Source organism: Phoca vitulina, unplaced genomic scaffold (genome assembly GCF_004348235.1).
Source record: "Phoca vitulina isolate PV1807 unplaced genomic scaffold, GSC_HSeal_1.0 scaffold29, whole genome shotgun sequence".
In the NCBI taxonomy this organism is placed as follows: domain Eukaryota; kingdom Metazoa; phylum Chordata; class Mammalia; order Carnivora; family Phocidae; genus Phoca; species Phoca vitulina.
In genome coordinates, this window is record NW_022589732.1 from 3881684 (window position 1) to 3904190 (window position 22507).

The following is a 22507-nucleotide window of genomic DNA, read 5'->3' on the forward strand; positions in this document are numbered from 1 at the left end:
TCTTTGTAGCTTGATCATAACATTGGAATGTCAAAAAAAAGTGCAGGGAAAACACTATAAAATGAAGTCTGCGTTTACTGGTAAGAAGCACAGAGCATTTGGCATCAGCGGAAAGCATAGTCTTTGATGTGGAAAATAGAAGAGTTCTTGCTGTTTCCATTTGGGTCAGAGAAAGAGACGATCGCTATATGATAAGTTTAGTGGGTTCTAAAGCTAGATGTAATAAGTGACAAGCCACAAGTTGTCCTACCCCCGAGGATATGCAAGGATGAAATACACATGTCAGGAAAAATGTGGTCAGTGAGGAACCACACAACAGAAAAGCAGAGAATATTTAACAAGACAAGTCCCGGTTATCCTGGGAGTGAGACTTGAAGAGGAGGCGATTTACATCTTTGAGTGGGGGGCTGAAGAGGGATGATGGGAGAGACAGAGAGTAGGGGAGTAATTTATGGCGAATCATCTTACCCCCTGACATACAGAAGCCAGGACAGCTTTTTATTTTAGGTATGGCAGTGTCCTCGGTTTTAAACAATTTTCCCTCTGTTTTTGAAAGTGTTCACACAATTAATGCCTCTTGCATGTATTCAACAATAGTTGCCTAGCAACCATCAAGAAGCATTTTTGGAGCGCAAAGGGTCTAAAAATGAATGAAGAGCAAATACAGTTCGAGTTGTGGCTGAGATGACTGGATTTCAAAGTAGATCCCCCAGGAATCAGGCCATGCATCTTTAAGAGGAATGAGATCTGGTCTGGCATCCTTGGAGGCCCACTGAAATGTCCTATTCATCTTGGACACATGCAAAGGGGGAATATGTAAAAAAATAAGAGAGACTTCTAAGTGAAGCTTCATACGCTTTTCTGCCTTCAGGCAGGACTGCTTTCTACCCAATCCTAAATGCATGTGGAGATAATGAAGTTGTGGAAAGCCCTTAAGAAGGATGATAGCTCCTCCTCTGGTAACCCACTTAGGATCTTGTAACCTTTGGACTGAGACCACTAGGTAAAGAACATGGGTTAATCAAGGAACTACCTCTTCTCTGCAGGTTACTGATTTATACCCTTGGCTGGCTCTCATGATCATACCTCATTTGAAATGAAAATCTAAATGAGCTTCCAGATCAGAAGTCACAAACGCGGGTACTCTGAGGTGTCAACAGGGAGCTCAGGGGGAGAGGGCAGGTGAAGCCCTATAAGAAATCAGGAAGCACTGGGTGCCCATGCTCTGTCGAAAGGAGCTGCTACTTTCAGCGCCAGTCTTTTGCTGTGTTGTAGGAGTATGAGCCCAGTGTTGTCAGATCTCTCAACTCTTTAAGAACAGACAGACATGCTGATTTTTAGGTGAAAATCTCATGATTTTAGATTGATGACAATGATTGACAAAAACTGCCCGAGCCAAACAAACTCTGGCACCAGGCGGATTTTGTCCATGTACTAGTCTTGTCTAATAAACCCCTAATGTTGTAGATGAGGAAACAGGCCTGCTGTTCTTCAATTCCTTGAAAATGTGAACTCGTTAAAGTCAGGAACTGCGTTACCTTCTCTGTTTTATCCCCAGCTGGACTAGCACAGGGTCAGGCATGTGATGGCGAATGCAACAAATATTTATTGAGTCAACAAATAGTAGATGTGAGAAACAAAACCAGGACTTGATTTGGCCAGTAAGAAACCAGGATCTTAAATGCTTCTTCTTAAATGACTCTTTTTTCCTCCTAAGAGACCTTCCCTTACTTTCATATGGATAGAATTTGATCTTCTCTTTTGCCACATCATGGCCTTGTTTAAAGCAAGATTTGATTCATACAAATGTTCTTATAAAAACCCAGAGGAAAAGCCTTGTGTACCCTGTCTGGGTTTCAACCTTCCCATAGATTTGTCTGTACTGGGACAGCTATGAACGTGAGGTTGCTTTTCTTCTTGGCCCACCATATGCAATTCCATTCCATTGATTGTCTATTTATTGAGCCCCCACCATGTGCAGAGTCCTCTGTATGGTGATTCTAAGGTACAGGGGATTCCGATGAGCCTGAGGGCCTCAGAAATGTTGAACAATTCATTTAGAGAATGAAGATACTTAGCATAGTCTCTTTTTTATTTTCATTTTAATGTTTTCTGATCCTATTTTGGCAACACTTTACTGTGTGGCAATTTTCTTTCTTCACTTTTTGTGTTAAGATTTAAACTGGTCTAAAACATAGAATCAATTATTACCAAGACATGTTCTCCCCTTTTAACAACCTACTTATTGCCTCTCTGATGAAAGGCTCTGCCAGAGTAGACGACAGTCAGCCTCCAAGGAGGTATACCAGGGGTTTGTGTCAAATGATCCTCTAGCTTTCATTGTACTTATTCTTTCTTGCTGGGTTCTACAAGGTGCCTATCTCTGTGCTGAAGGTTCAGATGTTTCCAGAGTGACAATAACTCTCCCACCAGAGAACCACTGGCCTCTTGAAATGCTTAAAGTAATGTACTCTTCCCTTGTGTCTGTGCCGATAATAGTAATAATAATGGCATCCACCATTTATTAGTGTCTTCTGGGTACCAAATAATGTGCCAGGCATATTGTGTCATTTTATCTCATTCATAGTCTTCGCCATTTATAATCTTTCAAGAGAGAGATACAATCCCGTTTTGATAAATGAGCAAACTCAACCCCAGCGAGAGATGATGACTTGTTTGGGGTCATACTGGTTGCCTGGTCCGTGAAGTCAATGAACAGCTACCTGTTTTTCAAAGTCTGTGCCCTCTTTACTTCCTTATGAAACGTGGGGATCCAGAGCAATTTTACCACCTTCACCAGTGTTTTGGAGACAAAAGGAAAGATGCTGGATCGCTTTTTCAGAAGCAAACTCTAGGGGACATTTTAAACAAAGTGGATGATTTTGCATGAGACTGTGTTTAATTTCAGAACAGTGTCCTTTGCTGGCGAAGATAATCAGATGTAATGTCATCTGCAACCTCTCTGCGTGCGTGATTTCATAAAACTGGTGTAGCAGTTTATTATTATAAAATTAGTATAGCATAGAACAAACCCGGGATGCAAGCCAGATGAAATAGACAATGAATAGTTATATAAGGTTTTGGAAGCACATGTAGTAGAACACAAGCTCACTGTATTTTCTTCTCAATTGTCTGCTGTTTGTTCATGTTTCCTTTTCAACATGATTGCATCTCAGTTTAATAGCACTTGCCATCTCAGGCTTTATGGTGCCAGGCCTGACATAGTTACATCCCCTCTGTGCTAAAAATATTGCATGTATATATTCAACCGCAGCCCGACATGTTTAGCTAATGGGTTACTCGGAGCTGTGCGCTTATATAATTAAGTGATGTATGTAATTTTGTGTTAACACATTTGCAATGTGTGTTTTCCTGGTGATTGCAGTGCTTTATTCTGTGTAAAGTGTGACATTTTAATTCCCGCTGAACAATTTCCTACCTTGATTCGCCTTGTTTTTGTGGCAGGGGATTATTTTGCAATCAAGATAAAAGCATTATTTATGAAATTTCTAGACTATCCCATTACTGGGAACTTTTAACTGAAGATCAATCTCCTATTTTATTGATCCCTTTGTTAAAAATCTTTACTGGAGTTTAAATTTAATCTCTACATTATAGATTTGCCCAGACTTTTGTCTGCAGGCACATTTTTTTTAGGCAGCTTTGCAGGGATGGGGTTCCTTAAAAAATAATTCTCACCAGGCAGTCTGCCATCTTATCTTCCCCTGGGAACTTAATTTCTCTTCTCTCTTCGGTGTCACTGACTTTCTCCCTGTTGAGGGTTCTCCAGGAGAGACAGCATCTCTGTGGGTTGGAGGGTCTTGGCAAACCAGGTCAGATCCATAGATTCACAGACAGGGCAGATTTCTGTTAAGCATTTAAGTGATTGACAGGAGCTGGGCCTCAGAGTTACAGAGTGGGAATTAAAATGTGGGGGATACACTCTTTCTCTTTATTAACTGTACTTATGACCAGTGGGAGGTGCTAGAGACAGGAAGGTGAGCCGCCAAGAGCAACCCAGCCCCCTTGCCCTCTGCAGAGGTGTTTATGTTCTCCGGTGGGATCAGCAGCTTAATAAATATTTATTAGACTCTTACTAAGTACCAGGCAGTGCTTTCAAAATATGGTACGGAGAGACTCACTTGTTCAGTAAATGTTTATTGAACACCTACTGTAACCAAGACCAGAGTCTGGTGAGGGAGAGAGACCTACAATTTCAATATGGGATGATAGGAGCTAGGATAGAAGCCTGCATGATGGAGAAGCTGAGGACAAAGGGTTCCTCCTCCAGCTGGAGGTGAGGGGAATAAGGAAGCTTTTGAAGGGGGTGTGATGCCCAGCGTCAGTCTAGGAGAAAAAGTAAGAGTAGGGGCAGAAGGGACGAAGGTGGAAAGGGAAGGGTATTGTCCGAGGGAAGTCTGGGAGCGTGGGCACGCAGGAGTAAAGCCATGAGTGGTCTTGCGGCCTCTAAGGTATCGTTCCTGTTGGAAGATAGCAAGGCCACTCCAGAGCAGGGTCTGCGGTGGTCCGTCGTCCTGGCCCCCAGAGGTCCTGAGTTCCCCTCATCCAAGGAAGGCCCCTTCGTTTTTCAGCACAGCCACCGACAGCAAGCAGGTGGCACGCACTGATGCCAGTGCTGGGGGGTCGCCCCATGGCGTCCCACGTGCTCGCCTCCTGGTCCCTCCTGTTCGGGCCCCAGCACTCTTCTCTGTGGTACACAGAAGTTTCGCCAGGAGGACCCACAGGCCGTGCGCTCCAAGGGAGCTTTCTCGGTTGTATGTTTTGGCATTTGAACACAGCGGGAATGTCCTTGTCAGCTCCCATTTGACTTTATTAATTGCAGTTCCTTGGAAAGTGTGTTTTAGTAATGCGGTCTTGGGATGACAGAGCCCGCCCCGCGGAGACCCGAGAGGAGGTATTCAGGGCCCATTGAAAAGCCATCTGCTGCTGATCCCATGCAACCAACAGACAGCAGTGTCTCTGGGAGCCCCAACACTAGCTGTGTGACTTCAGGCAGAACTGCAGACTCTCTGAGCCTCCCTTCTCTGGTGCGTCAAATAAGAGTTTGGACTAGTGGTATCTAAGGTTCTTCTTAAACTCTGGAATTCCAACATTTTCCAAGTTACTCAAATGAAGAATCCTGCTGTCCTAACATCTGTGGATTCACCAGCACCTAGCAGTGATCTTTGGTTCCAAATTCCTTTGAAGAGCCAAGAACCGCTTTTTGTACTCCATGCCTTGTAATGATTCCCTGGCTCTGTATTTGAGGAGGTGGTCGTCTGCACGAGCCCTCGAATCTCGATTTTCATTTTTTAAGATGCAAAGGGAATCATTAAGCCTCTGAACGTTCCTAGACTATATGGCAGTATGGATCAAGTAACCCATTTTATGAGTCCTGTTGCAAGACGCTGTCACCTAGAAGCTCCGTATTGTTTCCAGGCCCCGCCCCCCACCCCCACTTCCCCAAGCCCTGAGGCTGTGGTTAATAATGTCAAAAGAATGTTTTAAAATTGCTCTTCTGTTGATTCCAAAGAGTCAGAGCCCTCACGTGGCTAGAGTCCTGGGCTAGGAGTCAAATTCTAAATTTAATTCCAGCCTCTGTGAATGTCTTCGGTTCTCGCCTCCTTACCATTGATCGAGGATTCAGTTTCCTCATCTGCAAAATAGGCGTAAGATGCCTTGCTCCACAGAAGTGTTTGCAAACAGCTTCGTTGTACCCCAGGATTTGCTTTATATCGGGGCAGAATATAATTTTCCATTCCATAATAGGAACAAAACAAAAGCCCTTTTGAGTGTGCACCTTGTGTAAACGCCCCGTGCTTAAATTCTGATCAATCTCAGAGGTCAGCAAATCCCCACCCCCTTCTTTATTATTATTATTATTTTTTTTTAAGCTAAACAAGGCTAACTAGGGAATTCATTTTGGAATAAAAAGACATGAAAGAAAGGGTATTTCAGCTTGCACAATAGTACAAAGAAGAACAAGAATCATCATGTTTGCTAAAGAACTCACAGCTGTTTAATTTTATAGTAAAATTACTTTAAGAACTTTGCTAATTCAGAGACAAAACCACAACAACTATTGTTGCAAAACTGAACTTCCACGTGTGAATGGAAAAGCCAAGTTAAGGTGAATCTGCCCCTAAACTCATATTAAACTCAAATTAAAAATAGAGAGCATTTTTGTGAATGCAGGTTAGAGGAGCGGCTTTTATCTAAAGAGAAGGCACATGAAGAAGGAAATGGTACATTTGCTGGTAATATGATGAAAAATAATTTATGTTCTCATGTACTTTGCCCCCAGCTTTCTCTTAAGCCGCTCAGTCTGTTTTAATACCAGGTTTGTTTGCTTTTTGGGGATGGGCCTGTCAGGCAGGAAATTGTCGAAAGACGTACAGCAGAAATGTTAAATGGTGTTTTTAAAAATTAAAATTAAATACCAAATGGAGTAACCAATTATTAAATTTGGAGTTCAGATTTTTATAAAATTTTATTTCTAGAGGCTATGAATGAACGGTGTACCTACACTTCGCTCTATACATTCCAAGTTTCCGTATGTTGCCTATTGTCAAAAACAAATAAGCTGTTCCTTATTTTTTTTAAGTGATTTTCTTCCATATTAGGGAATTATTCAGACTTCTTTCCTTGGTTCCTATAATTCCAAACCAGTTGGAACATCAGTCTATTTTTGGTTATGAAGGAACTTTTAAAATGTGGACATGATTTTTTTTGAAGTTTCTAAATCTCATAAAAATCAGTTTGCTGCATATATAACAGTTATGGGAGTAAACATAGTGAAGTTATCATATGCCGGACAAAGTTCTAATTTCCATATTACAGCCTCCCCCGCTCCAGGTCCTCCTCCTCCAATCCCACTCCGCATGGGAGGGCTGCTAAATGTAAATTCTGAAACACATACAACAACATAAGGTTGTGATTTGTGACTGTGTCTCTCAAGGATGAATGTGCTTACCTGTATTTGATTAAACTCTGTTGGTTTCTGGGTTTGTATGGTCTGCCCACCACATCACATAGATTCACCACGAGAGGGCAACCAAGAGTTGACTTTCAAGCTAACAAAGCTAGAAAGGGTTTTAATATCAGCTAAGTGTTTTCACTTGCTAAGGATTTATTTCCCCGCCTTCCGATTGCCACATGCAGCCTCCAAGTTTCAAGTAACAGCGAATAATAATCCAAATAAAGTTCTTCTGAAGGGAAATATAGACAGACTGGTGCAGACAAGAGCTTTTGCCCAAATAAGGATCCCTTTTTGGAGACCCCATGTGTTAGATAACCATCAACTGACAGTTGGTCATGAGTTAATAACGTTGGATGCTGAAATATGCATACCATGTTGCTATAAAAAAGTTTGGAGGACAAAGACAAATACTGGTAAAGTTAGGTATCAGAAACATACCAGAGGTGTGCAGACTGCTTCCCCGGCTGTAGGTGGAACCTGCCAAGTAATTTCATTTAAAAAATGTTGTAAGTACTACACAGTAGAATGTGTAATATTCACTGCACAATTTGCTGGTGTTGTAGGGATTTGCTCTTAATCTCCCTGCGTGTTACTACCTCTTCAGTGCAGTGCTATAGCAACTCCTGCCTTCTAAGAAAAGAAAATATTTCCTAAGCTTATTTCCATTGTGACCATTGCTGTTCTTTTATTTTTACAATGCGGACCCTAACAGGAGGGGTCAGGGAGGGTTTCCATAAAAGAATCCAGGTGGATGCGTGGCCCTTTGATTGGCCCGTTTCATTTGGAGAGCTGTTAACGTCTAGTTCTGTTTCCGTGCTGTTGCTGCCACGGGATTCAAAAGGTGAGGGGGTGGAGGGACTAGGCTTTGATTTCAGCCACCGCGACCAGTTATTTGGGAGGCTGGGACCCTGGGCCAGGTGGCCACGGAGCAGCTACTGTCTTCTTATAGAGTGACACCCCAATGGCTATTCGTGCTAAGAATGAATGGGGAAAGAACGTGTTTCCTCCTCTGCCCCCTAGAGTTCAACCCTTTTTGTTCTATCGACTTTTCGGGGCTTATCGGAGTGCTTTGTCTTCAGTGAATAATCTCACTTTTCGTTGTATAGAACCGTGGGACTTGAAGCACTTGGCGAAGCCAAGAAGGCCATGCCCTTGGGTGGCTTTAGGACTGACTCTATCTGATCTCTCTACTTACTTGCAAATGAAATCTCCAAAAAGGAAAACACACCCAGACCATGAATTTATTCAACAGTTTGTGGTTAAGCAGCTTCTACCTTCCAACCAGCCAAAAATCATTCAAGGTCTATTTTCTCTTACTCAGTTTGCAAATGGCTTACATTATACCCAACCCATGTTGGTAACTGGAGAGAACACTTAGTAACATTAATAATTAGACAGCCTCTTTTTCTCTGTCTCTTCTCCACTTTCCCCCCAAGTGCCCTGTCAAGGCTTAACATTTGCTTTGAGATCTTAGTTAAGGAAGTTAATGAAATAATATCTTCATTGGGGCCATTGAGTAACCTGGAGTCAATGATTACCAGATCTGAATTTTGCAAAGGAAATACCTCAGCTTTGGCAAAATTCTCAGATACTAACATCGATGCATGACTATCCTTGCGTGTAACAGTAAATAAAATCCTAAATTTCAGTGAAACTTTGAATCACCACTTTTGCTGATGATTCTGGCTTCAGATGTTAATCTTGTTCTGTCTACTCTTTAACACATTTTCGAGGACCTATCTGTAATCATAACATTGAATTGTTGACTAAACCAGCATCCCCCAAGAGAAAGATAATGCAAGCCACATGCAACGTACCATTTTCTAGCAACCGCATTTTAAAAGGTAAAAAGAAACAGGTAGAATTAATTTTAATAAAGTGTTTTACTTAATCCAGTATATTCAAAATATCACTTCAATATGGAATCAATATAAAATGTTATTAATGAGCTATTTTACATTTTGTATCTTGTCCTGGAAATCCAGTGTGTACTTTATGCTCATGGCACATCTTAGTATGGTACCGGACAAATTTCAAGTGCTCAGTAGCCCCACGTGGATAGTGGTGACCATGTGAGACAGAGCAGCTCTCAACAGTCATAGAAACATTTTATCTTACACTGAAAAAAATGGGAGGGAGTTCTAACCTCTTCTGTGTATTCTCTTTGTTCATCTGATGGCTATCTGTCCACGTTTCTCCACAATGTGACACACACACAGTCCCACTACCCGAGCGCTCTAGCTTGCCCTGCCTCCTCACACACAACCCATTCTGGACCCTCGCCCCACTCCGCTTCAACACATTTTCCAGTATAGTGGCTCCTAGGTAGCCACGAGCAAATGAAGCTCAGACACGGTGCTGGGAGCTCACAGAAGAGAACAGGGCTGGGCGGCCTTTACCTGAGCAAAGAAAAATGTCTGAGACAGCTTCAGACAAACAAGAATAGCCATCTTCTTACTTTTAAGTAAGAGACTTGTCCAACTTCTTCAATTATTCTTTCTGAAAGGTAGAAAAGCGTAAAGAGTGTGAAAAATCCCTTTTAAGTATAACTTCCTTTGGGGATCTCTTAAAAAAGAGATTGGAAGCTTATTACTTGATGACCTTTTACTTTTTCTTATATTTATGTGTTTGAAAAACTGAAATTTCTCTCTTAACATATTAGTCCAAGTCTGTAAGAAGTTAAATACCTCTATGTTAATACACACACACACACACACACAAATGTCTCTTTTACTTATTTCCAAGTAGGGAATGTTTTCTTTAGAGATGTAGCAAATCAATTATCCTCAATGTTGAAAATGGAATATCTCATTTCCAAACCTGGAGAAATGGCTGAACAAGAATGTTCTGTTTATATGAGTTTAAAAACTGTTCTGTATTTGCTGCTCCTTGCAAGGCTATTCAGCACAAAAAATGTAACTTTCACTTCTGTGCTGGCCTGTTCAATAGTAACACCACAGAACACATCAATCATGGACTAGATGAGCAGGATTTTTGACTGTAACAAAAAGAAAAAGAGAGAGACAAAAATCCTCTATGTTTAAGAGGTCCTATCTTTATAAACTTCATAAATTAGAGACATCAAAATGTCCTTAAAAAGCATTTTCAGACTGGATCCTTAAAATAGCCTAAATTTTTTTTAAAAAAACAAGTATCTTAAATTAATATTCTATTCTTATTCCAGACAATCATACCAAGAGAGACTAAATCTGTGTTTATTGAATAGTTTTCAAAAAATGGAAACACAAGTTATTTCAAAATTTTAAGAACTACACAGTAAACATCGAAACAATGCACTTAATCTAACTGTTAATAGCTTTCACGCAGTTTTTTTCCTCAACATCCAGCATGATCTTCTCCACTAAGAGTGGAGCCTGAGCCCCAGGGCCTGGAAATGAACCCTGGGTACCTGGCATCCAGTGAGAAGAATAGCAGGAGAAATGAGTTGCCGGGTAGAAGGTTGAGCCCCTACGGCATTTTTAAAAAGACCATTTTTGGTTTTGCTGGGTTTGCGACTTCATAAAAGACCTTGCAGCTGGGGAAGGAAATCTGACCCTTTATTTGCAGGGACCACCTGGACCAAATGGCCACCTGTCTGTAGTCTGTGCACCAAGCTAAGTCTTCGGGTATCCACTCTGCCCTGATGTTTCTTTACAGAATTGTAAAATTTGGACTTTTAAGGTGAAAGGGTCTTCCACCGGCTCCTGATGCCATGGTACGGACACCTCATCACCTCAAAGACAAGTAAGCATTTGTGAAAGAGCTGCGGGCCACCACTTCGGTCCCTTTCAGGGATCCTGAGGGGGAGCTTTCCCTGAGAATGGGTCCCCTGACGGATATGTGAGTAGCCAGAACAAGCCAAAGGGAAGCTGAGGGTTTGAAAGTTCTGGCACGGATTTCAATCTCCTTCCCTGTTTCCAGAATTCTCTCCTTAGAGAGTCAGTCTCCTGAAAACCCAGACTCTCTCCTCACTCTGCACCTAGATTTAGCGCCCAGATTTTCCCCTCATTCTCTAAATGGTAGTGAAAAGTGTCTCTAATCCCCTTCTTCTTTGCCAGCGCCCTTGTAGACAAGCCTGTTATACTCGTCTAGAACATTTCTGCATTCCTTTGGAATTCACTACATTGTTTCGGAATAATATATAGATAACATTTGGTCATTTAAATTTCTCTCCCTCCTCAAGACACAGAGGGGAAATAAAGATAGAAATCTGCCTGTCACTGCTGGTAAAACCTGACTAAAAAAGAGGTTTGCTTGTGTTTTAATGGCAAGAACGCATGGAGTCACATGCTTTCAAACCAATTAGCAATACAGATGAGCTAGCAAATCGAGTTCCATTTATAGGGTGGGGGAAGGGGAGAAGTCAAATTATCTGTGTTTTTAAGTGTTTCTGAGAAATGAAGACCTCCAGGGCAGAGAGAAGGCGGGTCAGGAAATAGCTATGCAAATCACATGCCTATGAAATTACTAAAACTTTGATCAGGGGCATTAACAATCACTCCAGCATTCACAAGTATGAAACAAAGAGTGAGTAAGACTGGGCCTGTTTTGGAAGGGATTACAAGAGTGTTTACTTACATGGTTTGTTGAGCAGTCAATGAAGTCCACGGCTGTTTTGGACTTAAGCTGCCCGGGCAGTCCAGGTATGACAGACGCACTAAGACATTCCACTCTCATTAGTGACTTGTGGGGATCTCAGCGATGCTGACAAACAGCCAAACTGGCTGGACCTCGTGTGAAGTCCGCTTCATTTTTTTTCCCCACCTGCCCTCTTTCTAACCACACAACTGCTCACCCTGCACAGGAGGTGGGAGGGGACCTGGGTTCTGGGAGAGTGTAGTTCATTGGAAATGCTAAATTGTGGTTATGGGCTCTGTGGTCCACACGGCGCCAGGGGAGAGCTGGGGGCCAAGGCCAACGTGGACACTCACGGTGGCCACGACATCCAAGGTTGCGGGCAGTGTGATGGGCGCTCTGGGGCACACACGACGGTCAACGCTCAGGGCAGCCGAGAGTGAGGGCATTTTGCGGCCGGCTCTGGCCTCGGTTCACGCCTCTGAACTATTCTCTTTCATGCCTTGATTTGAGAAAAAAAAAAATTACCCTGGAAAAGGGAACTGTCAGAACAATTGTGGAGAATGATAACACTCTTGCAGTGGCTTTTGTTTGTTGTTTGCCTTACCTCCCGCCTCTGACTGTCAAGTCAGCATTTACGTGGGAACGGCCCACGAGATGGAGTCGGGCTTGTTGATGGCCCCGGGGGCTCGTGTCTCAGACAACACAGTTGCCACCCAAACATTCCTGTTGGGTGTAGAAGGTTGTTTATGGGAAAACAGAATAAAAGTAAACTTGAAAAGTGTTAAGTCTGTGTGTCCCGAATGCTTTGCGCATTCACAGAAAGATTCAACCAGTTAACAGACTTTGAGCACCGCGGGCGGCCGCTGCCGCTTCCTGGCACCGCTCTCTTAGGTGTGGAGTAGTGAGTGTAGGGAAGATAGCTGCGGATTTGAAATACACGTTTCAGGGAATCATTTTATGAATTTTTAAAATAAAAATGTTGACTTTAAGTTAAAGCCAAAATGAGGGCTGAGAGCTTCTGTTTTTCTTTTCTATTTTCCCAAGTATTTGAAAACTGAAATTCTGTAAGAGATTATCTGTGAAATGCCTTTCTTTTATTACACCCATAAATTTCAGGAGTGGCTTTGATCAAGCCTTCTGCCATGCTTGGTTTCTAGATCTTTTACTCATACATTAATAACTTTAAAAACACTCATCCTATTTTTGTTGTAGTGAAAGAGGAAGTTTCTAAATAGTCAAAAGGGAAACATTGAAAATAGAACACAGTAAATGATAACTAAATTAGGGTATTTTTTTTCCAGCAAGAGCAATGCTCCATGCTGAAACTTGCCAGAGTATTTTAAGATTATTGTCTATAAAGAAAATATATCAGAGAATTGAAATCCTCAGAGGAAAGGCCTTACAGAAATGCAAAGTATTATCAGAAATGCGTACTATACAAGGAATGATGTTTGTCAGTCCCTAATACATCAGTCAGGGGAGTTTAGTTTTCTGGCTTGTGTTTAGTGTTTAAAACACACACACACACACACACACACATGCACGCACGCACGCAAAACTTGCAAATCAAGTGAGTTAACGCTCTGCCAGCTTCCTCTAGATATTGACCGTGGGGGTCAAACTCTTAAGAAAATGAAGCCTGGTTTTCCATCCCCCTAACTGCAGTCCCCACCAACAAGCAAGTCCTATCTCTAAGTGGAAGCTCACAAAGAATTTCTCGAGAGAATATGGAGCTGCTTTGGCAACAAAATCCTCTCTGCAAAATGAGAAGAAAGAGTTGTTAACTGATGAGTCAATCCTGCTTTTATAGCAGTTTATCTTCATGGTATTTCCAAGAGCATAAATGTTATAAAAAAAGAGAGACGGTCATGACAGGAAGAACACAGTAGAAAAAAACAGGAACGTTTAAGCCAAAAGCAATTTACTTTGCCAGTAACTGGTTACATTTCCTTTGTTTTATTATTATTATTTCAAGAGCTGGGGTTGAGCCTAAAGTTTCCCACACCTGCACTGCCCTGACACATAACTTGTCAGAACCCATAGGGAAGGGAATATATAAATGAATGCCTGAAAACCCTGAGCTTCTAGACGCTTTAAGAAAAGAAACAAACCCAAAAACCTTTTGCTTATGTTGCCTAAAAAAAAAAAAAAAAAAAAAAAAAAAGGCTCTATTTTATTAATGTTTGACGGAATTAAGAAGAGGAAAAAACAAAACACACAGGTCAGATGTCAAAGTAGCCAGGAGCACTGGCGGTCACTGATGCTCCTGGGATTACCGGCATGGAAATAGTAGTGACTTCACAGAGGTGCGTACTTGTTAATTTCATGACGCTGAGTAAGAGGAACAGATGGGCAGTCAGAGAGGAAAGATTTTTTAAAAACCACAGAGATCTTTCACTGTTTAGGCAGAAGAATCAGTGGCCCACTGCAAAGGGGGAATGTGCACGGCGCTCTAAGTTTTATTAGACCTGTGTGGCTTTAGTGGAAGCCTTTACCTGCTACTGAGTCAGGTCGATGGGGACCCTGCTCCATGTCAGGTCTGTAGGATGCTGTTGCTGCCTGAGATGGACTCTAGCACCCTTGTGCTATGTGGTGTTTGGGGGAAGCTCCCTGGTGCCCGCCATCCCAAGTTAATCATATAAATATCTCATTATGAGACAGAATGAGGGCCTGTGTCTGTCTGTCAGAAGTTACTTAAAACAGGGACTCTGGGTTGGAATCCTTCTGCTACCCGTAACCAGTTGCATGACCTAAGACAAGTAATTTCATCTCTGTCTCAGTTTCCTGGTCTGGAAGATGGGGATAATAATCTCACCTTCCTGTTGGTTTGCTGTGGGTTTTAAATGAGTTATTGTATGCAAAGTGCTGACTGGCACAGAGAAAGTGCTCAGTAAATAGCAGCTATTATTATTATTCGTGTGTAATATTGAAAACATTCATGTAAAGAGCATTGACTGAACTCCGTGAATGAGCCAGGCCAGAGCTGGGCTGTGGATTATATACACATGTAAAAGTCACCGTGCATTTATTGCTTCACACATTTTTTTTTTTTTTTTTTTTGGTAGTAGAACTGACTAGAGCCAGTTGTGCTCTCAACAAGCATGCTCCCGGCTTCCCACACCCCTGACCACCACCACACCATAAAGCATTTGTTTTCACTCACCCGCCTGGCAAATGATTTGTTCTCTTGACTCTGTAAGAACAAAAAGTAGCCTGGGAACCAGAATTTTTACTCCCCCCCCCCCAAAAAAACCCGCCCCCCAATCCCAAAGCTTCGCCTGGGGTCTTACAGATCCCAGAGGTTTCAGATTGCATTATGGGGTCTACCCCCCCACCCCCCAGTCCTGCAGGCTCCATTCTCCCTGGGACTTTGAACATCAGCTCTTCCGGGCACTGGGGCATTGGGGACAAGATCACAGTCCTTCGGAGCGCCAGACACAAAGGCTTAACGGTCATCAGGAACCAAGGGCCTTAGGTTTTCTGTCTCAATTCTCAGAGCAAACTTGGAAGTCGCTGGGTTACGTTCCCAGAACTCAAGTGTAAATAGAGAAGGTGAAGGCAGTTTTACAGGTGCCCGGTGTGACAGGTACGCACATGGGCAGGTTGGCGGGCTTGGCTCCTGAAGACTTGAAGGAGGTACACGTGGGCATCTTTAGTTTCATCCGTCACTTACTCATTCACCAGGCTGATATCATGTAATGCCATCTCCTGGGTGTGTGCTGGGCAGGTGACAGATGAATCCCACATGGTCCTGCCCTGAAGGACCCTCCAACCGAGGATGATAATAACCCATAAACTACAGCTAAAGTACCACGAAGACCGTGGTACCTTCCAGAAGAGAAAGCCAGGAAAGGAGGGCAGAGGAGAAATGAGAAGAGAGGTACGTGAGTCTGAGGCTTGAGCCGTTGGTGGGATTTGCCTAGCCTACCTGAAATGTCAGCGACTTGCCTCATTAGGAACAAAAGGCTTTTTCTCTTGATCAGGTCCCATTTAGAGTTTAAGTTTGCGTGACCAGAATATTAGGTGCTAGCCTGTTCTAAATTTAAAATTCTCAGAATCTGCTGGGGAAGGGCATGTGCTTCTCTGGGTTCTGAAAACAGCTCAAAGAATGGAGAAAATAGACCCGATTTGAGGATGACCTATTGTCGGTTCCCGGAACCTTTGCCTGTATTTAAAACAGCCTGTTCAGTACAAGTTCTATCTAAAAGGCCTTTGGGATTTGAAAGCTTTCTGGAAAGAAATGCTTTTAGGTTTAAGTGTTTTTTTGCCAAAATGTGAGGAAGGAGAGATCATAGTTAACAAGTCTGAGAACAGAGGCGATACTGTTGTGTTTCTTTTTCGTGAAATGTCTCAGACCTGCCCCACATCATGCTCCCTTTCTGTCAGCTTTCTGCTCGGCTATTATTTTGATAAGGGACATGAAAGTACATCCTTCCCTCACGCTCATTAAAGTCTTAGCACTTGGGTCCGTGGTGGAAACACCTCTGTGCTACCCTGAGTCTTCAAACCAAAATAGTCCACGCCCTGGCTCCGGGCTAAGGCCCGGGTCAGTTCAAGGAAGGTGGTGGCATGAGGCTGTGACAGGGGAGAAGGAGGTCAGGATCCACAAAACAGGCCCGATGAAATCACCAACCCTGCGCAGGGAGGGCGGGCGGGGGGGGGGGGGGAGCAGAGCCCTCCCTGCCAGTCTGGCAACTCCGGCAAAGTCCTCAGAGCTCATCCCACACACTCCGTGCTAGTCACTGCTGTGTGTTTACATGAGTAATGGAGCTGCCGGGGGAGGGGAGTTGTAAGCAGAGCGCGGAGCCTGGCAGCTCGCATTCACATTCGCATTCGCGTTCGCGTTCGCGTTGGGAGGGAAGCTGACATCCACACCAAGTCAAGACTTCCAGGGACGGGGCCGGGAAGCAGTCACATGCTGTAGCTTTCGTGAGCACAGACATCCTCAGGCAGATGTTTGTCGACTGGAATGGGTAATCGCTACTTTCTCTTTGCTTGATGTTTGTCTGTGAGTTTGTTTACCTGTGATAATTCCAGGCTGGCTTTGGGGGATGGACTTCTGGACGCTCGTCTGGGGAGGGGGGGAAGGAGCGGAGAGCGGGTTTGGGAGGGGGGGCTGAGCCCCACAAGCCACTTTTTAAACTTTTGCCGGACTGTAAAGGAGCTAGCTCTGCTTTCCTGAGCTTTCCCAACAGCAGAGCTGTTATCCACAGTAGAAAAATCAAATGAGTGGGACTCGTTATGTGGATGAGATGAGTACATCAAATGTCCTAAAACCCCTGGTTAACTGTGTGATGTCAGGAAGTTGAACAACAATTAAAAGCGTTGGAGTTGTACAGAATTGGCACTGTCATCATCCTACCTTAAAGCAATAAAAAAAAGTGTGGGTGCCTCGAAAGGGCTGGAAGAAAACTGCTTGAGGGATAATTCATTCGTTTGGAATTGTTCAAGGGCTGCTCGGTTAGTGGTTTGTTTTAATTTTGCTCAGCTTGGGTGACTGATGGAGCTCACTGTGAAAGCTGATGCCGGACAGTCAGAGCACTAGATAAATAGCAGCCTTCTTTTTGCTGCTTTCTCTGTGGATCTTAAAGGGATCGAGCTCAACATCAAGGATGAAATAGAGCTTTGATTTGCATCTTGTCTGTGGCTTTAAAAAAGTATAATCTTCACGGAATCAGGCCAACCTCAGTGTGATCTTTGCAAGTTATTTTAAATAACCCTTGAGATCTTCATAAAAACTCTCTTGAAAAGGAAAAGAGAGCATGCTGATTTAAATGTAGCTGCCAGATTTGCTGAGATTTAAAACATGCTTGTTGCAATATTACTAGTAAATACCTGTAAGAATATCTTTCTGATTGTTATCATGAATGTCCTTTCTGTGCTCTCTCTCTACTTATTTGTATCCTATCAGCTTATTTGGATCATAATTTCAGAAAACACTCATGTCTCCACTTTTGAGGAGAGAGGCTTTCAAACGCTACATTACTATGATACCGTAATGGGCTGGCATATCACCTAGGTTTCTGAAAACGAGATACAAAACAAAAGGAATCATCTCGGAGCCTGGCTTAGGGTTGTCCTTCAGCTCAACATGTTTCTTTTCTAACAATAGGGAAGTGCATTTTCCTGATTATTGTCCTTGAGAGCCGAGAGCTTCATTTTATTTATACTAATTAGACATATTAGCTTTGGGAAGAACTGTAGAGTCTACCAAGACACAGCCCTTCAGAGAAGGGGGCATAACGTGAAAGTTGGCTTCCACACGTGGGTGCGCTCCTCCGAACAGGTTAGAGGGCACCACTCTATTAACATTCTTGGTCTTTAATAAGGAAACCCATGCAAATGAAAATGTACATCAGTTTGTTCTTCGTTTGTTTTCAGCGCCAAATCTTAAAGGCAGACCACGCAAAAAGAAACCATGCCCACAGAGAAGAGATTCGTTCAGTGGTGTTAAAGATTCCAACAACAACTCCGATGGCAAGGCTGTGGCCAAGGTACGGTCGTTCGCTCCCTGCTCTCCATTTGGCTGCCTCTTGTTATTTTTCCCTTTTCTCTTTATCTCTCTGCTCTTGTGTCTTGGTGGCAGTTTTCAATTCAGAATCTGGCTTTGGTATTCACAGCTCTCTGTATCTGTTCCCTCCCCTGGGTGGTTGGGGGAGGGGGGAGCGTAGGCATTTTGATTAGTCAACAGAAAGACTTCCCACCTCCCAGTCTGGCCTGTTGGGTAAAGGACAGATGATTAAGCGCCCACGTCATTGAAGCTGAGGATTTCATAGAAGGTGACACAATGACATAGTTTACTCTGCTTGTATCAAAAATAGACCAAGCTGAACCATCCTGTTTCTGAACGTGTTCATCTAAATATGTTGCAGAGATTAACAGAGGATGAAATTAGAAATAGCTAGAATTATGTTTTTTAGTTATATTTTTTCAAAGTCACCTCTAATTTACCTTGGAGTAAAACTGAAGATATTTACCTGTATGGAAAAATAGTTACATGGATACAGGTACCCATATAGACATTTGTATCTTCTTGAAGATCTCTATTAACACAGAATGAAAATCCAAATTCTAAACTATTTTTCGGGCCCAGGCCCATTTTGCCCAAGCATTCCTTGGAGTCTTGAAAGTGCATGCCTGAGGTATTTAGCACCATGAAGGGTGAAGTGTCACTTTATATTTTTAGACTTATCTTTTTGACTTTTGTGAGGTTGGTCAGATTTGCACGGTTCTGTTTACTGGGTCTTTGCGCTTAGGTGTTGATTCTGTGCCAAAGACAGCAATAAGCCCTTTAGGACCCGGATTGAAGACCAGATTTCAACTGGATACTATGTTTCCAGATCCAGGAACTAAGCTTATGAAAATGGGAGCATTTTCACTAGTGGTGAATTTGGAAGATTCTGATGTAGGAAAATATGAATTTGGTCCTGTGTTGACAGTCTACTGTTACTCTGCTCTGTATACCACTCCTCTTCCCAGTTTAATGAAGCCAAACCTAGACAGTCACAGTTTACAAGTCTTACTTTCAGCGGATGATTGTTTAATCAGGAAGTTTTGAGGACTTTTTGGTTAGGATTTCTTCGTGCTTCCAAGAATGCAAAGGGTTAAAACACAGAGATCAACCAGTAGAAATGTGTATTTTCTGGCTATACACCGATCTGCTTTCCTAAAGTTATTTTTGTCCTGCTCTTTTGACCTTCTGCAAATGAGTGCACATGGGTACCAAGAATGACATTTTCTAGTAATTTGGACATCTCAGCCCTAGAACTACCTATCAGCTTCCATGGTCTTGAAGAATGTCAGCAGGAACAGTTCATTCCCTGTGATGTGGTTTGCAATACTGTAGAACGGACCGAGAAAGTTGTAGGATCCTAGCCTTCAGCCGAGCTTGCACGGCTGGTGCCTTATGTTGGCACCCTGCCCCATACCTCCAAGGTGACATCATGTGTTTACCCCAGTATGTTCTGTACCTGAGCCCAGCAGGATGAAGCTCCTTCCCATGTCATTTGGAGTTACTAATGAAGTATGCCTCTGGGAATTTTACAAAACTCATACGAATTGATCTGAAAGACCAGCACCTCCAATATTTCTCACCGGGGAAGGCCGCTCAAGACTCACAGTAGGACCCACAAAACTGCAGAGAACAGGAGCCTGTTCTATATTTGATGTTCACTGACTTCTTAGGAGGGATCGTAGTCAAACCTGGGTTTTCTAAGGGACCCTTTCCACACCCCTCCCACCAACGCTGCTGTTCAGAATCTTTACAAGGAGGCGGATCACCCTTCCATCGTTGGTTTCAGTGGTGAGTGGATGAGGCACCTGCCGCAGTCAGCCCCCAGGCACTGGTCTAAACACCTCGCTCTTCTCAGAGTCTTGGATTACAGTTCTGCCTTGGCTGCTTCCAACGGGTCTGGCAAGACCACTTCAACTAAAAGAAAGAACTAGTAGGTATAAAGTATGGCGGGCTTGTGTGTTGACACCAGCAGACTGATGGAAAGTCTCTACAGAATAAACAGGCCACCCCTGGGACGAGGATGACCACTAGAAAGGCATTTATGTCTTAAAGGGGTCTTTTCTCATGAAACACTGTCATAGAGATTACAAGCTTGTGACCATCTGATCACTTGCTGAACTGGAAGCAATATTTCAAGTAACAGTTTGGCTTTATGACCAAGACCTGTGTGACTGTTTTGCAAAAGTGTCTCAAACAGACTATTTCTAACCATGGATATATACCAGCTCCACACAGCAAAGCTCTCTAGCATGAGAACCTCCTGGATTTGTGGTCTGCATGGCTGGAAGAGCAGTTCGAGTAATTTGCCTGTTGCCATCAAAAGGTTGCACTCTCTCAATGAGAACGTAAAAGCCAGCTTTGTAAGACTCTGTTTGTTAGGGACAGAGGATCCCGTGACAGCAAAAGTCACCTGGGGAAGAGGCTATCAGTTCTCTGAAGATGTCTTGAAAGTGTCCAACCAAATCCTGCTATTTCCCTGGGATCATCTTATGCAGCAGATGTGGGTCCAAGCCCATTCATATGGGGATCTGTACAAGAAAAATCTTCTCCGTCCAGGCCTCTAATGGAAGGCCCACAGATAGAAGGCAAATGACTTTTCAGATTCTGTAAGCACTTTCGAAAGGCCAGAAGTATATTACAGGTGGTTTATATTCTAAAAGGAACAAAAAGAGGGAAACCATGGTGTGGTGTGCCATATGTTCTTTCACTTAAATCACAAACATCCCTTTGATATTTCACAAATGTGATACTTTCGTTATTTTCACTATGTTTCATCCAGTTTGGTTCTCAGAACCACCCCCAGGAATTATCCTTCCTGCTTCACTGGGAAGAAGATGAGGGTCTTCCAGCAAGTTGGTGACCACATCAAAATTAGATTATAGCTGCTTCTTTCTTGCTGGTTCATCACATCTTAACTGCCAGTCCAGTGAAAGGATGTGGTTAATATCAAATAGGTGGTGGCTCATTGAAAACATTAAATGTGGATTCTTTAATTAGCACTTCCTCAATCACTTTAGAAACCCCAAAGCTCTTAATGAACTCAACAAGTAGAAGGCGTTCAGGCTGGGAAAAACAGATCTCGTAATTAACTGTCACCATCAAAAGGTTGGTCTTTCTCAAGGTCAACATGAAGACCAGCTCCTGTTTCAAATTACAGGAGATTAAAATGAGAATATTTGGGGTAAATGTGAGAATATGTAGAAAGGAACTTGGCTAGGTCCTACCCAGAAACAGAGTAATAGCCTAAAGGGCTTCTTTATGTTAACTGAAGAAATGTATGGAGCTAGCCCGAGAAAGGAGACCGCTGCTCACTTCTTACAAAGCCTTTGCGCGTCCACACCCCCCGCCCCAGAGAGGAGAAACCTGCTGGCTCACCCACCGGGGTTCGGGATGGAGTTCAGTAGGCAGCAACCTGGCTTTCCCAGGAGCCTTCTCTACAAAGCAGGGAGTCTGAATGATTTTGGACCTGGTCTGTGCACCTGGTCCGTGCTTTCCTTCTGTTTCTGGGTATTTCTGCACAGTTTGCGGCAGAAGGTTAGGCAGCCATCTAGACACTGAGGGAATGCTCATACTCCCTTAACAGTGGTACTTCTGACCTCATAATATAAATAATGGCCCATGATCGCTGCAAATTTAAGACTCAGGCTGTTTTATATGCAAATCGTATATCTACTCCTGTTCGTGCAAAACCAGGGTTTGGAGTGAGGCAGACCTGAGTCTAAACCCAGAGTTCTGCCCCCATGAGCCGACTAACAAAATACATAACCTCGCCGGGCTTCATTTTCCTCAACTTTAAAATGGAGCTAGAGGCCTCCTTTGACGGTTGTTGTGAACATTTGCTGGACTATGGGAAGCCCGCAGCACTGTATCCAGCTCAGTGTGGGGGCTCAATTGATACTGGTTTCCTTCCCTTTGCTCAATACACAATAGAAGGAATGGAGCCCTTTTATACTTTGGAAACCACCTAGTTTTATCTTGTATTCCTCATTTGATAGATCACGTTTCTAAGCTGTAGGTTTTGTAATGCCTAGTAATAAGATATGCTTTTAATTGGAAGTATGTTTTGACTATCGATTCCATTTTTTATGAGTGTCAGTAAATTATAGTGTTTAATACTGCGCAAGCCCTAGAATGAGACTACCTGGGTTCAGATCCAAGCTCACCACTTACTAACTTGGACATGATCCTGTGGCCGTCACTCATCCCCTCTGTGCCTCAGTTTCCTGGTCTCTAACTCGAGAATAATCACGAGCCTCACTAGGGTTGTGGACATAAAATGAGATAATGCTTTAAAAAGTGCTTAGAACAGAGCTTGGCTACATCGTAAGCACTCACTAAAGGCCAGAGGCAATACAGATTAAAACTGGAATGATTTTCTGATTTCAAAAAGGCATTAAATTAGAGATTTCATCAGAAATTGAGACTCAGTCTAAAAT

The 22507-nt window shown here is 43.0% G+C and overlaps 1 protein-coding gene across 4 annotated transcripts in view; it reads left to right on the forward strand.

Moving 5' to 3' along the window:
- ARID5B (AT-rich interaction domain 5B) overlaps positions 1-22507 on the forward strand; it is a 177023-nt gene that overhangs the window by 115364 nt on the left and 39152 nt on the right. For 3 of the 4 annotated variants that reach the window (XM_032423865.1, XM_032423866.1, XM_032423867.1), the window contains one exon: positions 17939-18051. In XM_032423865.1, the coding sequence (XP_032279756.1) occupies positions 17939-18051 (113 nt within the window). Of the gene's footprint in view, positions 1-16215; positions 16531-17938; positions 18052-22507 lie in introns of those variants that run through there. The other variant, XM_032423868.1, reaches the window with a different exon arrangement.